The 17,827-nt window shown below is 36.8% G+C and overlaps 1 protein-coding gene across 1 annotated transcript in view; it reads right to left on the reverse strand.

Annotated features, from left to right (window-relative positions):
- Positions 1–631: 631 nt before the first annotated feature.
- DERA (deoxyribose-phosphate aldolase) overlaps positions 632–17,827 on the reverse strand; it is a 129,542-nt gene continuing 112,346 nt past the window's right edge. The window contains exons 7-9 of the mRNA XM_036761980.1: positions 4,762–4,874; positions 1,812–1,961; positions 632–1,291 (exon numbers count right to left, since the gene is read on the reverse strand). Of these exons, the coding sequence (XP_036617875.1) occupies positions 1,235–1,291; positions 1,812–1,961; positions 4,762–4,874 (320 nt within the window). The 3' untranslated portion in view covers positions 632–1,234. The remainder of the gene's footprint in view (positions 1,292–1,811; positions 1,962–4,761; positions 4,875–17,827) is intronic.

A 17,827-nucleotide genomic window follows, 5' to 3' on the forward strand; every position in this document is an offset into this window, starting at 1 on the left:
TATGTATGTAATGTCCTGGTCAGACAGCTAGAGGCTTATCTGTTGATTTCTGTGTGTTATTTGCTCTCTTTATATAATTTCTGCTTGTAATTTCTGTTTGTGTTTTCCCTGAAGTTCAGGGTGTTGACTTTTCCCCCTGAACTAAGTAAATTTTATATACATATGTGTGTTTAATTAAAATGAGATTGTAAATGCCTTAAAATTGCTTTCCTTAGAAAAGCAGGTCAAAGAAACTCTGCTAGCAGCCCCTCTTGTGTGCTCTTCTTTTTGGTCTTGTTGTTGGTCTTTCACCTCCGCAGCAGCTGCTAGCAACACTGTTGTCACAGTAACTGACCCAGTGTCACATGGTTAGTAAGTGTCTGAGGCTGGATTTGAATTCAGGAAGATGAGCCTTCCTGACTCTAAGCCCAGTACTCTACCCAGTACATCACTTAGCTGCCCAATAGTTGCAATATTCACATGCAAACCACTTTAATCTAATAATGTACTAAGGAGCTTTCTCTACAAAATGGTCTCAAGGAATCTGATGAAAAGATTCCAAAAATTAACCTTAAAACATCTCTAGGCATTTAATTAACTAATACTTTAAGATGAATGCATTATGATTTAAAAAAGTTGTGACCAATTTTAAGAGCAAGAACTTTTTTATTTAAAAATCAGTCACTCAAATTTTCAAATAACAGTGCCTGAAACATGATTAGTACAATTAAGTTTTTAAAAACAATTGCAAAAGTTGAAGACATTTTCACAGGGTAAGCATTAGTGCTAAATCGGTAACTCTTCAAAGTCACTTTGCTGCTGTTGCAGCTCATGGATGTACATTAATCTCCTGTTACAAAGTGTTATGGGGGAGCTTAACATTTCTTTTTTCATATTTTTCACAGAATTTGCATGTTGTCATAGTTATCATAAAAATTACTTAGAGTGGTCTGTGAAAGCTTACTCAAGATAAACCCTACAGATTTTACAACCATTATGAACATCAGAAATGAGCCTTTCAGGCTTCAAAAAAGAGCCCCTGGCACATAACATTTTGTCCTTCATTTTTGGATTTAATTACAAAGACAACCCCAAAAGAAAGAACCGGCCATTGACCTACTTACTAAATTCTTTTTAATCAGACTGTTTCAGCAACCGATTAGAATTCACATGTTAACATATATGTATATGTTTATATACATATACATACAGTAAGATGTTCTTGCATAAAGTTCTTCTGGCACTGGTCACTTATTTAAGCCATTGGAAGATCATGATAAGCTGCATATCTTCCAGTTACATGATGGTAGATCTAGACAGAAAATTTTAAATTCCAATTTTAATTCAAAAGATGAATGATGAAACTCTTATACTGCATGGGGCCCAACCCATCTCTCAACAGATTTCAGGTAAAGGATCACAGAATTTAGAACAAGAATGGTTAGAAATTCTCAAACCTAATTTCTTCATTTTACAAATGGGGAAACTGAGGCCCAGAGAGGTTAAATAATTTAATGGTATTTACAGAGTAGAGAAGGGATTGGAAAAGAGGCCCTTTGTCCTCAAAGCCAGTGCTCTTTCCACCACACTACGCTGACTCATCAGGGATAGATGAGGAAAGGCACAAAAGGGATTTGACAATAAAATGAAACAGATGGATTTTCATTTCCAGTTTTGGACTTTTAAATCCTCTCTGGAGAAAACTATAATTTGCAAGTATTACACAGAGAGATATGCAACTTTTAATTTGTTTCTCAAAAACCCATGCAGACTTAATTGAAGAGGGGCTGGGGGGAGCCATGCCCTGATGTGAAGGTCTTTCTGCAACTCACCTGTCTCTCAATGTCAGAAAGCAAAGTGCTGGCTCCTATGCGAAAGAGTTCTGGTTTCAGCCATTCATCCCCAAGCTCCTCTTTAATAAGTGAGAGCCAAGCAATAGAATCCTTTGCAGTCCGGATACCTCCTGCTGGTTTAAACCCTATCTGAAAAAGGAGAGGAAAAGGACCATTTGTTTTGTTTGAATGGCTTAAAATCAGTTGAGGACTGGTTCTCCAACATCTTTGGTCCATGGATCCCTGAAAGACTAGAGACTGACTCACTGGCAGCAATTTAGTTCTATCCTACAAACACTAAGCACCCTTTCTTCATGGAGTTTTGTAAAAGGTAAAACACAAACACTGAAAACTATGCACAGTAAGGACATTGGAGAAGTATAAAGCAAAGTGTAGTCTGAAGGGGGTGGCAATTTTCAAATAGAGGAACTCCATGGACAAGGTGACATTTGAGAAGAGAGGCTAGAATTCAACAAAGAAGAAGGAGGCAGAAGAATTTTAAATAACAGGGAAAATAGACGTCAAGATGAATAAGCTACAATTTATAGTGCTTTAAATTTGGAAAGCACTTTTATTATAACCTTATCCCCATTCTACAGATGAGAAAATTGAGGCTTAAAAAAACTAGTATGGAAGCTCATGCAATTAGAATCAGAGCTGGGACTTGAAACCAGGTCTTCTGACTCCAAAAATCTTTCCATTATATCACATTGTCTATCTAAAGAGAAACAGTAAGCAGGACTAACAGCTGATCAATAGCCTACCAGTGACAATGCAGACAGAAAGATTATGAAAAGCATGCACAAGATTTCAAAAAGTGGTCATGTGTATGTAGGTGTATGTGTGTATACATACATATCCACATATATGTATATGTGTTTCTGTATACACACACAATTTTTTTCAATCAAATTCAATACGAGTCAGTAAGCCTTTTGGGCACTATATCTAAAGGACATTTCCATTTTTTTTTAAAAAAAGAAGGAATATGGAAAGCATAAACCTTAAATGAAGCCAGTTATGAAATACTAAATCTTTACTTTTCAGAATGATCACTCAGCATGCACTGTGAGGCAGGCATCATCACACATTTAAAATACCCTTCACCTCAATAATATACAACTTTACAGCCTAGTACATTAGAGCCAGAAAAGACAGCAGAGGTAATCTAGTTCAACTTAAGAGTTAGAACTAAAACATTCATTTTCCAGACCAAGGGTTGCTGGGTTTTGGTTTGGGGTTTTAGTTTTGTTTTGGGTTTTTTTTTCCTATTAGGCCACAGCATCTAGTTATTAACTTGTTACCAATACAAGGGGTTTTACCTGACTAGCAGATAAATACTCAGTTGCTCATTTTATAAACATAAATGTAATTTGGCTTGAATTTCTATCTTCCTAAGTGAAAGACAGAAATTTGTTCACACTGCCTGAAGAAAGAAATCAGCCATACGGTCACAAGAGACAGAATTGGGCCCTCAATAGTCAAAGTTATTAGTTTCTAAGAACAACTATTCAGTTTTCATAAGGTCTAATAAATACACTAGTGGGATAATCTTGCTCCAAGACATCTTAGTTTAAAGAGGCAAAGGTCAGATCTATATTTATGTTATGGCTATTCTGCCCCCAAAGTCTAGCACACTTCTACTTAACTAAGGTATTATTGTCAAGCAATATGGCTGCGTGTGTGTGTGTGTGTGTGTGTGTGTCTGCGCACTCACGTGTAAGGCCCTAAGGCTGGAAAGAACACATCTCTTATAGATATATTTACTTTGTGTTTTTCTCAATATGACAGGATATGGAGTTATTCATTAGGAAAAAATTCTGGAAGGACTAGGCCCATCCAAACCAAAAAAAGGGCCCTCTGCATAAATGAACTTGAATTGTAGCTACATATAAAGTTGTCACATCCAATTGGCAAAGGATTAAAGGATTTTTTAGTTTCCTTTCTGCAAAAGTGTAAAGATTGGTTTTAAAGGGCTTCCCAGGAAGGGAAAGTAAAAATATTTTTAAGGCATGCTGCATTTGCCCTACTTGTGTGTAAAAAAAAAAAATTCCCTAAGATAATTTGCAGCTAACAAGGAACTTGATACAAAAAGGAAAAAAATCTAAGCATATTTAAAAAAAAAAATACCTCATACACTTTTTTCTCTTTTAACTTCATATATTTTCCCCCAAAATTATTATTTTTCAAAAGTTGACAAAGGCCAGCATATACCCTCCTCAGCTTAACAGTCTTCCAGAGAGCACATCCAACTGCCATAAAACGCAAAAATGGATATTTAATTCAAGAGCTATATAACGCCTAGCTACCTTTTCCCTGCTGTTTCACAGTATTTCATTATTTTGTTTAATAAGTTCATCTCCTCAAGAATTTTCTCTTCACCTCATATTATTAAAAGTAATAAGTTTTTCTGGACCAGGGGTTTCCCAACAGAAAAACCAATTTATGTGTGTCCTTCAATAATGACAGGAAAAGATTATTTCCCATTATATTGCATACTTTTCATATCACCACCACAGCTTATCATTCAATAAATGTTAGTCTGCAATTTTTTCCGTTCCTCAAGGAAGTTTAATTTCTGCATTAACCTGTTTTCACTAGCCAATGCCTTGCCAGAAAGCCTCTGTGTAGCAGCAAAATTAGTTCGTTAAAGAACCCATTTAAGAATCTCTTGTCAGTGATAAAATTGTCTTCAGTTAATAAAAGGAGAGAAAGTCAGTTTACATCTCGGTCACACACACTTACACCTCCACTCACACTCACTTTCTGTTAATGGAACGTTTTTCACCATAAATTTATTCTTTTGTAATGAAAGGTAAATTAAACATTTATCTTAATAAAGGTAAGTCGTTCATGCCTTCAGTATAAAAAAATGGTTATCATGGCTGTTACTGGTATCATAAGCAACATTATTTTTATTTAGTAGAAAGATCTGCTTGCAAAAAGATACCTTTTTTCCAGTTTTCCAAAAGAAGTCTCTAATGGCCCGAACCATCACTATAGCTACAGGAAAGGTAGCATTTACTGTTTCTTTTCCTGTTGAGGTCTTAATGAAATCAGAACCTAAAACAAAAAGAAAATTTTCAAGCTAATTAGAAAACTCTTTATAGTTTTAAATCAGATAAAAACTAGCTGTGTAATGTTTACAGAGAGTAAAAAATTTACTTTAAATTCATTTAAAAAATAAAAATATCAAAAAACTGAAATAAAATATTTCCCTTTTAAAAAATCCTACACTAAAGATGTATTACACATGTACTTTAAAAAAGTTTTTAAACTTCCCTTTATACAATTCTACCCCAGACTTAATTATATTGGGTTTATTTAAGTCTGGGATACAATTTTTTTAAAGGGAGTTGTTTTTAAGTAATCAAATTAAACCCGAATCACAGAATTTGAAAGCTGGAAAGTTGAAAGGGACCCCACAAGCCATCTAGTTCAACCTGTACACAAAATGAATCCCCATTAGAACATATCCAACAAGTTGTCATCTAGCCTCACTTGGACAACTCCAAGGAGGAGAATCCTACCATCTCTCTAGGCAACCCATTCCATTTTTGTCCAGCTCTGAATGTTAGGAGTCTTTCCTGTCATCTAGTCTAAATCTACAACTTTCACTGATTGCTTTTGGTACTGCCTTCTGGGGCCAACCTGAAGTCTAGGCCCTTCTCCACACATCAGCCTTTCAAATATTATCATGTACACCCTGAGTCTTCAGTTCACCAACATAAACATCCCCACTTCAATCAATCCTCACATCCCATGGACACATGGCCCTTCCCCATACTGGCTGCCCCTCTCTCAAAACTCTCCAATTTATCAATATCCTTCTTAAACTGGGGCATCCAGAACTGAACACAATATTCTAGGTAATGACTGTCTACTGAAGGCGGAGTACTAGTAGGACTATCACCTCTATTCCTGGAAGCTTTGCCCTTCAAAGTAGCCTAAGACTGAATTAGCTTTTGGGGCTACCATATCAAACTTCTGACTCATAAGGAACTTGTAGTCCACTAAAACCCCTAGATATTCTTCCTCATATCTGCTGCTCAACCATTCCTTGCCCATCCTATACTCATGAAGCTGAGGTGTTGGGTTCTTTTTGGGGGCGGAGGAGGGGGGAGGTATTGTACCTGAGTAGATAACTCTACCTTTATTGTTATTAAATTTTATCTTATTAGATTAAGTCCAATGTCCAAAGACTTTTTGGATCCTAATTATGTGTGTTAGATATCCTTCCCACATTTATGTCATCAACAAATTTGAGGAGCATGCCATTTTTTTTTCTAGTCCAAATAGTTTATTAAAACACCAGTTGGGGTGGGCAAGATTCCTAGTGAGTCTGTGTTGTTTGTGCCGCCAATAGAAGCAGGCCAGATCTTAAGAATTTGAGCAATTTAATGGGGGCAAGATTAATATTTTATACAGAAAGAGTGTGGGAAGATCTGGATGGGATTAAGGAGTGGCAAGTAGCCTTTTGGGCCAGGTGCAGACAATGGAGGGAATTAAGTGGCTGGAGAGCCACAATGTAAGGACAGATAAAAGGATTATTGACCGGGATGGGTGATGCCTCAGGCCAATGCCAGGAATCCAGGCCATGTGGAAAAGTCCAGGGTCTCTTAGGGGTCTATCATCAGCACCCTATCAAGACAAAATCTCATATGCTGCCGTATCATTTAATCAGTCAACATCTCCACAACTTCAATTAACAAATTTATGTTAATTACCTTTTATGAAGAGATATTTACTAAGAAGAAATAACAAGGACTAAAGTACAACATCTCCAAAACCAGAAAGCGCACTCTCCTCTTTACACAGCCATATGGTCCTGAGTAGGATGGGCTCAAATGCAAAGGGGTTGCAACAAAACATTTCCCCTTACCAAAAATTAAAAAAAAAAACAAAAACAAAAACAAAACTGAAAACCAGAGAGGCCTTTTGGGTCTCTTCACCAAAGGAGCATGCCATTTATGCCTATATCCAAGAGCAGAATAAAAAGATTAAATAGCACAGATCCTTGGGGTACTCCACTAAAGACCTCTCACCTCATTGATACTGAACCATTAGCAAGGACTCTGAGTTTAGCCCAACAACCACCTCTTAACCTATGTGATAGCATTAACATCAAATCTATATCCTTCCATTTTCTCTACAATAATAGCATGAGAGATTTTATTCAAAGTTTTGCTAAGATCTAGGTAAACTTTATCCAAAACATTCTCCCCATCTATTAGTTTATTAATTTCCTTCAAAAAAGGAAATGGTATTCCACAATCTCACAGCTGTTTCTGTAACGATGTCACTAATTAAAATAAAATCAGATCATTTTATTCAATAACTAAATAATGAAGAAATAAATAAAAATTGTATTTTTTTCAAATGTGTGACAGCATAGTAGATAGAGGATTGGCTTCGGAATCAAGAAGAACTGGGTTTAAGCCCCTCTACCACATGTAACTCTAAGAAAAAAATGACTTCCTGATCTGCATTGGAAAAAGGTAGTTTCCACATTGGGCATTTCCCACACATGAAATCATAGATTCTGACAAAAAAAAAGTCAGGTATGTGTATATAGTGGGGGGGGGAGAGGGAAAGAGGGGAGGGGGGGGGGAGAGAGAGAGAGAGAGAGAGAGAGAGAGAGAGAGAGAGATCCATTTAACATCCATTTATTTTCAGGTCTCCCTTTTCCTAAAAATCAAAGACTTCTCATTCATCATCTCTCCTTTTTACTGCTAAACTTCCAGACAAATAAATAGCCTATACTTGTTGTTTCCTCTTCTTAATCACTAGCTCACTTCTCAACACATTAGATTGTGAGTTCCTTGAGGGCAAGGTCTGTCTTTTGCTTCTTTTTCTATCCCCAGCTCTAGGCTGAGTGCCTGGCTCATAGTAGGTGCTGAATAAATGTTTGTTGACTAACTGACCTGGCAATATGACTTCTATACTCAGAAAGTTCTGAGAACATAATGTAATTCTACTGAAACTACACTGTCAGGGTCATCAATGATCATGTAACTGTCAAATCCAAAAGCCTTTTCTTAGTCTTCATCTCTACTCCCAAATTTATTCATTCAACAAGAATTTATTAACTGCCCTCAAGGAGCCTGAATTTTCCATAGCATTTGACTCTGCTGACTGCCCCCTCCCCTTCTTGATACCCCAGAGTTAAAATCCTGTCTCAGACACGAATTAGCTGTGTGACCTTGGGTAAGTCACTTAAGCTCTGTGTGCCTCAGTTTCCTCATTGGTAAAATGGTGATAATAATAGCACCTACTTCTCAGAGTTGGTAGGATCGAGTGAGATAATATTTGTAAAGTGCTTAACACAGGGCTTGACACATAGCAGGTACTATATAATGACTAGTTGTTGTTATGTTTAACAAAGTCATTTCGGTTTTTGCAGCTATCAAGAAATCTAGTATTGTTTTAACACATACATGAGAGATGTCTTTTGAGGGGAACTCTCAAGTCTGGGTTTTGCTCCACTGAGTTTTTATTTCTGCTTCCAAAAGAAAAAAGAATAGAATAGGCAGAATAGGATTCCAAACTAAAAAAAAAGGAGTAAATTATGGAGGTGATTTCAAGGGCTTTGTCTTCTGAAGAAGGCCAAAAATTAATCTGAGGAGGAAAAAGAAAAGGGAAAGCTGGAGTGAAAGCTGAGAGTGATTCAAGCTGAAGGACAAAAAGGGTTTAATATGAAGAAGAAGGACTCAACGTGAAGAAGGACTCAATGTAAAGAAGAAAAAGATTGAGAAAAGAGGAGACTCAAGAAGGAGAAGGTAAGAAAAGGTACGGCAAGGGAAGATGTTAATAAGAAAAGATCAAAGAAATTGGATGTTACTTTTAGGTTATCGAGAGATGATAAAAGAATACAGAAAATTTGTAATTCAAACTCTTGTGAAAACCAATGCTGAAAACTAAATATGTTAAATAAATAAATTAAATTATAAAGAAAAAAAAGAAAACAGAAAGATGTTAACATCTTACTAAAGGAGGTAGGCTATAATCACCCACACAGTTTAAAATAAGAGAAAAGAGGACTTCATTACCAGCAAGAACAGAGAGAATATGGAGTGGTTTGCATTAAGCATGCCATGGCCAAGTGACTATTTTCTATATTCAAAGTACACACATACTTGTACATATGTATTTCAAAGTCTCCCTCCAAATGAGGTGAAAAGGCTACAGAAATGTATTTCTACATTCCAAAATATCAGGGACAATGAAGCGTTCCTAAAACAAACAAGAAAATAGAAATTGAGCTTCAACTGGGAGGGAAGAGAGTTGAGGAGGGAGAAAAGTAGGGAAAACAGAGATCTGAAGAGGCAGAAAGGACCCCTGACCTCCATCAAGCATTTAAAGAGTGGAGGAAGAAAATAAGAAGCACTACTGTATACTCAGAGTTTAAAAAAAGGTACTTGAAATTCTGAAGTGGAACAAACCAGATACTCTAAGGAGAAAGCAGCTACTTGTCCTCCGAAAAAAGATATAACAAAACCACAGGCACTGTCAGCTAGAGGTCATCCAGAAAGATAGAGGAAGAACAGAATGCTGATAATTGGTGACTTCCTATTCAGGAGTACTATCCAAAACATAACAGAGAACTTTCTAGTATCTGTCAGAAAGGAAGACTATTCCCCACATCCAGTGATTTGTGTCAGGACTAATGATACTTCCAGAAGGGACCTAGAAAGCAATGCCAAAGATTCCAAAGAGCTCTGAACTACTGCTTAAATTATAAGAATGACAGTGTCCTGACTAGGAACTGAGTATGCCCAACAAAGGCAGGTAAGAATGTAATCATCTGGTGTCTTACAAATATAATCAAAAAGCTATAAACTTAAAAGGAAATGGGAAGAGGAAAAGTGTCCAAGACCAAACTACATACCACACCGAGTAGATAAAATATACAGAGAAGAATAGCAGTTGCAATACCATCAGGCACAAGAAACAACATATAACCATGGGGCCAGTAGTAAAACCAAAGGCCTCAAACGAAAGGCCACAAATGCACAAAACATAGGCAACAAGGAAGATGGACTAGAGATACCTATGCAAGAAGGCAAACTGGACCTCTGGATTTCATAAGGTCATGGTGGGTGATAATGGTAACATTAATAAAGTTTATAAAATATTCTACATATATTACCTCATTTGGTCAGACCCATAATGAGGAAATGTCTCTAGACTGGTATGTTATTAAAAAGAAACAGCACAGGTAAAAGCATGGGTAGAGAGAACACTGTAAGTTAAGAAAGTATACTCACGCGAGATAATCCAGGAACTGTAGAGGAAAGCATGGAGGAAAGCACTTATGTAAAGATCAATGGAGGGAGAAATAGAAATGATTTTATTTTCAGAGTGTACTACACATCTCAATAGAAACATATTCCAGAAACACTTAGAGGCTTGCATTGAGAGAAACAACTTGTAGGAGTAAGAAGGCAATAGTCCTATTGTATTCTACACTGGTTGGAATACATCTGGATGTTGTGTTTAGTTCTCTTATTGTTGTTGTATCATTTTCAGTCATTGTCTGACTCTTCATGGTCCCTTTGGGGTTTTCTTAGAAAGATACTGGAATGGTTTGCCATTTCCTTCTCCTGTTCATTTTACAAATGAGCATAGTAAGGCAACCAGGATTAAGTGACTTGCCCAGGGTCACGCAACTAGTAGTATTTAGTTCTGGCCACCATACAGTAGGAAGGAAACGGACAACCTGGAGAATGTCCAGAGGATAACAACCAGACTGGTACTGGGCCTTGAGTTCATGCTACATGGGGATTAGCTGAAGGAACTGGGACTACTTATCTTGGAGGTAGAATCAGGTAGCTGCTTTTAAGGACACTGTCTTTAAGTACTGGAAAAGCAGTCATGTTCAATAGGGATTAGACTTGTCCATTTGGCCTAAAGACAGAACTAAGAACGATGGATGCAAGACAGAGAGGTAAATTCAGGCTGGATATAAAGGTAAAAAACTCAGGAAAATGGAGATATCCATAAACAGAAGGTTCCCTCTCTTTGGAGGTCTGGTGGATAGGGGTTCTTTTGGAGGTTGGATTGGATAACCACATGGTCCCATCCAACTCTGAAATTCTATGGTTTTGTTGAGGAGGGGAAAAAAGAAAAAAAAAACTTGAGTAAACTGAAAGTAACAAGTTGAAAAAGATGGACTAAATGTGAGGAAGGCTTCAATGTAAAGAAGAAAAGAATTGAGAAAAATGGACTCAAGAAGTATCTCTGAAAACAGCTGCACAAAACCCCTGAAGCTTGGGACAGGGAGCCCTCCACCCTGAAAGCAGAGCTCTACTTTAACAAACAGTTAAAAGTCAAGCAATAGGCTGGGAAAACGAGAAAACAGCAGAAAAACCCTCTGACTATATAGAAAGTTACTATGGTGATAAGGAAGATCAAAACACTGTAACAACAATGCTGCTTGCCACTACTGTGGCTATGTAAGACCAACAACACCAGCTCACAGAAGAGCTGCCAGCACAGGTTCTTTGATCTGCTTTTCTAAGGAAAGCAACTTTAAGGGGTTAACAATCTCACTTTAATCAAACATACATATATCATTCACTTAGTTCAGGGGTAAAAGCCAGCACCCTGAACTCCAAAGGAAATACAAATAGAAATTACAAACATAAAATATCAACAGATCAAATAGCAATATTCAACAGACAGGCTTTGTCTGATCAAGATATCACATACATAGTTACCAAAAAGAGAAGCACCAATATCTGGGTTTTCTTCAAAGCTGGGGGGCTACCCAGAGCTCTACACCAACACTCTTCCAGTGAGTGAGAGCCCCAAACAAAATGCTATCCTCTGAGTTTATACACCCTTCTTAGGGCCTGAAGCCTTCACACTTAATCACCAAAAGGGTATGGGCCTGGGGCTTTACACTTAGTAAAAGGGTGTGGACCTGGGGCTTTGCACCTAGTAAAACTTAATCAAAGGCACTTGATTACTTTAGCATTCTAAAAGAGAAAAAAGTAAAAAAATCCCACCTTAATTACCAATACAAACACATACTCAGAGGAAGACAACAAAGTTAAAGTTCCTACATCCAAAGCCTCCAAGAAACATATGAATTAGTCTCAAGCCATGGAAGAGCTCAAAAAGAATTTTGAAACAAGAGAAGGAGAGGAAAATTTAGGAAGAGAAATAAGAATGATGCAAGAAAATCAAGAAAAACAGGTCAATAACTTGGTAAAGGAGACACACACAAAAAAATATTGAAGAAAATAACTCCTTAAAAAACAGATGAGGAAAAATGGTGAAAGAGGTCCAAAAAGTCAATGAGGAGAAGAATGCCTTAAAAAGCAGAATTAGCCAAATGGTAAAGGAGGTCCAAAAGCTCATGAAGAAAATAATTCCTTAAAAATTAGAATGGAATGAATGGAAGCTAATGATTTTTTGAGAAATCAAGAAACAATAAGAATGAAACAAAGAAAACAAAAAAAAGAATGAAAAAATAGAAGACAATGTGAAGTATCTTATTGGAAAAAAACAACTGACCTGGAAAATAGTTCCAGGAAAGATAATTTAAAAATCATCAGACTACCTGAAAGCCATGATCAAAAAAAGAGCGTAGACACTGCCTTTCAAGAAATTATCAAGGAAAACTGCCCTGAGATTCTAGAACCAGAGGGTAAAATAGAAATTGAAAGAACCCACCAATCACTTCCTGAAAGAGATCCCAAAATGAAAACTGCCAGGAATATTATAGGCAAATTCCAGAGTTCCTAGGTTAAGGAGAAAATATTGCAAGAAGACAGAAACATTTCAAGTACTATGGAGCCACAGTCAGAAAAACACAAGCTTTAGCAGCTTCTACATGAAGAATTGGAGGGCTTGGAATATGATATTCCAGAGGGCAAAGGAGCTAGGATTACAACCAAGAATCACCTACCCAGCAAAACTGAGTATAATCTTTCAGGGGTAAAAAATGGACATTCAATGAGATAGAGGACGTTCAAGCATTCTTGATGAAAAGACTGGAGCTGAATAGAAAATCCGACTTTCAAATACAAGACTCAAAAGAAGCATATAAAGGTAAAAAAGAAAGGGAAATCATAAGGGACTTAATAAGTTTAAACTGTTTACAATTCTACATGGAAAGATGATATTTGTAACTCATGAGACCTTTCTCATTATTAGGATAGTTAGAAGGAATATATATATAGACAGCAGGCACAGGTGTGCGGTGAATCCAAAGGGATGATGTCTATAAAATAAAAGTAATGGGTGAGAAAGAGGAATGTACTGGGAGAAAGAGAGGTAGAATGAAGTAAATTACCTCACTAAAAGAGGTAAGAAAAAAAACTTTTATAGTAGAAGGGAAGAGAGAGGAGGTGAGGGGGCTCAATGAACCTTACTCTCATCAAAATTGGCTCAAAGAGAGAATAACACACACACACACACAATTGGATATAGAAATTTATCTTGCCCTACAGGAAAGTAGGAGGGAGAGGGATAAAAGAAGTGCAGTGTGATAGAAAGGATGGCAGATTGGGGCAGGGGGTAGTCAGAAGCAAAACACTTTTTTTTTATTTCATACAATGTTATTCACACTTTTTCATTGTCAAGTTTATACAGAATATACAAATAAAATATTATTCCATATGAACTGAAAAGAGCCAGGACTTATCAGACTAAACAAAGTGGTCCATAAACAATGTATATCAAAAGGAGTCCTTCCTGTGCAAAAGCTGAATGGTTCTGCCCAAACTTCCCCTTCAGGCCTTACCCCAACTCCATCCCAGATTAACACAAAGGCATAGGAAGAGGGGGGATGGAAGGAAGCTGGGGTTTGTGTATGGGGGTGGGGGATGAGCAGGGGATACCCCAACAAGGGAAGCCTTGTTACTAGGTAACAAGGTAACCCTCTGAGGTTTCACAGAAGTTCTAAGAGGTTTTCACTGAATAGGCCTCCAAGTGGTGGGGAGATGAAATGTCAACATCTGGACTTGAGGGGTCTCAGACTGACTTCTTGTCTATGAACAAACACACTTACTCCATGACTAGGACTCTAAAGGAAACCAGCCCTTGGGGAAGGCGAAGGGGCCTATGCATAGCGTCCCACAGAGGGGTTCATGACCAAGTCCCAACAGCTGGGACCAGGGGCTAAAGCTCCATTAGGAGAACACTTCCTAAGCCAACACAGATACCAATAAAAATTGGCTGAATTCTATCTCTTCTTCACAAGTATAATGCTGAAACACATTCCTGGCATCCCCAAATCCCTGCTGTCAGTCCAGATTTGTGATATGAATAACTAAAAAGATACACTTTTCTACATGCAGGATTGCCCCAGAGAGGGTTCCTTCTCTTCTGAAGAGCATGGAAAAAAATGCCCTTTGACATGATCCAATAACTGAGATGGCACAAACCGAAATGGGCCAACAGAAATGTTTTATACAAAATACTGAAGAAACAAAACACTTTTGAGGAGGGGGAGGGTAACAGGAGACAGAGAGAATAGAATAAACAGGAGTGGGGGAAATAGGATGCAGTTAGCAATATACTGTGAAAAAATTTTGAAGCAAGTTTCTCTGATAAAGGCTTCACTTCTCAAACATATAGAGAACTGAGTCAAATTTATAAAAATAAGAGCCATTCTCCAATTGATAAATGATCAAAAGATATGATCAGTTTTCATATGATGTAATCAAATATATCTATAACCATATTAAAAAATATTGACTCACTAGTGATTGGAGAAGTGCAAATTAAAATAATTCTGAGGTACTATCTCAAACCTATTCGATTGGCTAATAGGACAGAGAAGGAAATTTGACAAATTCTAGAGGGGATGTGGGAAAATGAGACATTACTTCACTATTGGTGGAGTTGTGAACTGATTCAACCATTCTGTAGAACAACTTGGAACTATGCCCAAGGTGATATAAAACCATGTATTCCCTTTGACCTAGCAATACCACTGCTAGGTCTATATCCCGAAAGAGATGAAAAAAAGAAGGAAAAGAACCTATATACATAAAAATATTTATAGAAGCTCTTTTCTGGGGGCAAAGAATTAGAAACTGAAAGGACCCCATCAATTAGGGGATGGCTGAACAAGTTGCAGTATATGATTACAATGGAATACTATTATACTATAATAAATGATGAGCAGGATACTCTCAGAAAAAAACCTAGAAAGACTTGCATGGGCTGATGCAAAGTGAAATGAACTGTGTACAAAGTAACAGCAATACTGTAAAATAATCAGCTGTGAATGACTTAGCTATTCTCAACAATACAACAATCCAAGACAACTCTGAAGGACTCATGATGAAAAATGCTATCCATCCTCAGAGAAAGAACTGATGGTTTCTGAATACAGATTGAAGCATACTTTTTTTAAACTTTCTTTTTCCTGAGTTGGTTTTTTGTCTATGTTTTCTTTCACAACATAACTATTATGGATATGTTTTGCATAACTAAACATGTATAATCTATATAAAATTGCTTGCCTTCTCAATGGTTGGTGGGGGGAGAAAGGGAGAGAATTTGGAACTCAAAGTTTTAAAAACAAATTATAAAAATTGTTTTTACATGTAACTGGGGAAAAATAAAATACTAAACAAAAAAGAAAAGAAAAGGCATGTGACTTGCCCATGGTACCACAGGTACTGAGAGGTACAGGCAACATTGGAACCCATGCCTTCTTCACTCCAAGTCCATAACTCTGTCTTCTATGGCACAGTGCCTCTCAAAGATTTTAAAGAAATGAGAAAATAGGCATATGGTTCAGTAGTTTTTGATGTCCTTATGATTATCTTTTCATTGTTGTTGCCAATATCCTCTGAAATTTTTCTAATCATTCTTTTTTCCAGAAATGTTGAAAATTGTATCCCTCAATAATTTTTAAAACTGTGTCATCTCCAGCACAGACTTCATCGGTGCAGTCTAAATATTTTCCATAGACATTTATATATACTTCCCTCATTTAACATCTTGGGGACTAACATGTTGAAAGTCCCACGGTGGTGATTCTTTCATTGCAAATGGTGAAACTAGTTTATTCTAGCAATACTGATAGATTGGTTCTATTTTTCATCTGTTATGATCATTCCAGTTTATCTTTAAAAGTTCTTGGGATGGATTGACATAACTGGGTGTCAGGTTAAGCACTTTTCAAAGTCACTTTCCCTCTTTTCTGAGACCCAATACTACTAACCTTTCATCACGTTCCTCCATAATATTCTGCAAACAAACGTAAGATTAAACTCATGTTGCCTTACAGAAAAAAAGAGCTCAAATATATCAGAAAAATCTGGAAAGACTTGGATGAACTGATGCTGAGTGAAGTGAGAAGAACCAAGAGAACACTGTATGCAGTTAACAGCAACATTGTGGGATGATGAGCTATAATTGACTTAACTATACTCAGAAATATAATGATCCAAGACAATTCCAAAAGACTCATGATGGAAAATGCTACCCACATCCAGAGAAAGAACTATAGTCTGAATGCAGATCAAAACATGCTATTTTCACCTTTTTTTTTGTTTTTGTTGGGTTTTTTTCATGGTTTTCCCTTTTGTTCTATTTCTTCATTCGTAACATGACTAATGTGGAAATATATTTAATATGATTACACATGCATAATCTATATCAGATTGCTTGCCATTTTGGAGAGGGGGAGGGAATGGATGGAAGAAGAGGAAGAAAAATTTGGAACTCAAAATCTTATTTAAAAAATGAACATTCAAAACTGTCTTACATGTAATTGGAAAAAATAAAATACTATTTAAAAAAACCAAAGAGATCAAAAGTTTACTGACAGTTGGTTTAGGGGTTCTTTTGGCCTTTTTGTCATGGCAATTAAAGCTCTAATTAGGGATTATTTGACCTGTGGTTGGGAGGTGAGGTTGATGATGAACCAATATTGGTTCCCAGAACAGCTGAGGCCAGAGTGGTGGCAACAATGGCACAGAGGATAGTCAGGGGAAAGGGGATGAGGGGGAGATCCAGAAGCCTAGAAGATAGTTCCATGAGGGGAAGGGAACTGATATATACATAGAGGTTATCCAACCAATGAGTGCAATTGCATTAAGAGACGGGAAAGGTGGCAGCCTATCACCTTAGAGCAGGGGCTCTTAAACATTTTTGTGTCATGGACTCCTCAGTCAGTCTGGTAAAGCCTATGGAATCTCTCAAAAAATATTTTAAATGGATAAAATAAAACAGTAGAATTACAAAGGAAACCAATTGTTAAAATACAGTCAGCAGAATATTTGTTTTAAAAAAATGAGTTAACGGACTCCAAGTTAAGAACTTCTAATTTAGACAAACCTGCCCATGTCCTTGTAGGTCCTGAAGGGAAAGTTGGTCCCCAGGAGTGGAGCACTACAGTAAAGGGAACCTAGGGACTGAATAAGAAGGCAAGGTTATATTGTCTGAGCAGCATTTGTTAGCAGAGGGCTACATGTCGTATAGGAAGACAGTCTCTGAAGTATGAGAATAGTGAGCTGCAGAAAGCTATAATGAAATATAATATTATTCAAAGATGTCTGTGCCCTGGAAAAAGTTTTGGTGTTTGCAATAGCATTTCATTAGTTAAACTTCTATAGGAAATAGTGATAATCCATGCCAATGTCTTTTCCTTTATCCATTTTCCTATTTTAATCAATAATTTTAATAAGTTGGATTTGAACTGATAATTATATTCAGTGTCTTTTCCCTTTTATTATTTCTTCCAATTTGGTACTGAGTTTAATCTTTGTTCTAACAAGTTGATGGTTGACTGCACACACAATTGATTTGAAAATGATCCACATTAGTAAACATTTATTTCTTTCCATTAATACAGAATCAATGTTTTTGTGCTCACTGTATCTAACACCTTTGAACTTTCTTTTTAAAACTTTCCTGGTATATGGGCATGAAACTCTTCTGTAATCCACAAATTTCTGTCCACTTCCATTTCTTAATTCTGAACCATATTGTATAAAATACTTTTTGCTGTGTTCTCCCATGTCCATATCTTCACTGAAGTCACGTAT

This window comes from Trichosurus vulpecula, chromosome 5 (assembly GCF_011100635.1).
Source record: "Trichosurus vulpecula isolate mTriVul1 chromosome 5, mTriVul1.pri, whole genome shotgun sequence".
In the NCBI taxonomy this organism is placed as follows: Eukaryota; Metazoa; Chordata; class Mammalia; order Diprotodontia; family Phalangeridae; genus Trichosurus; species Trichosurus vulpecula.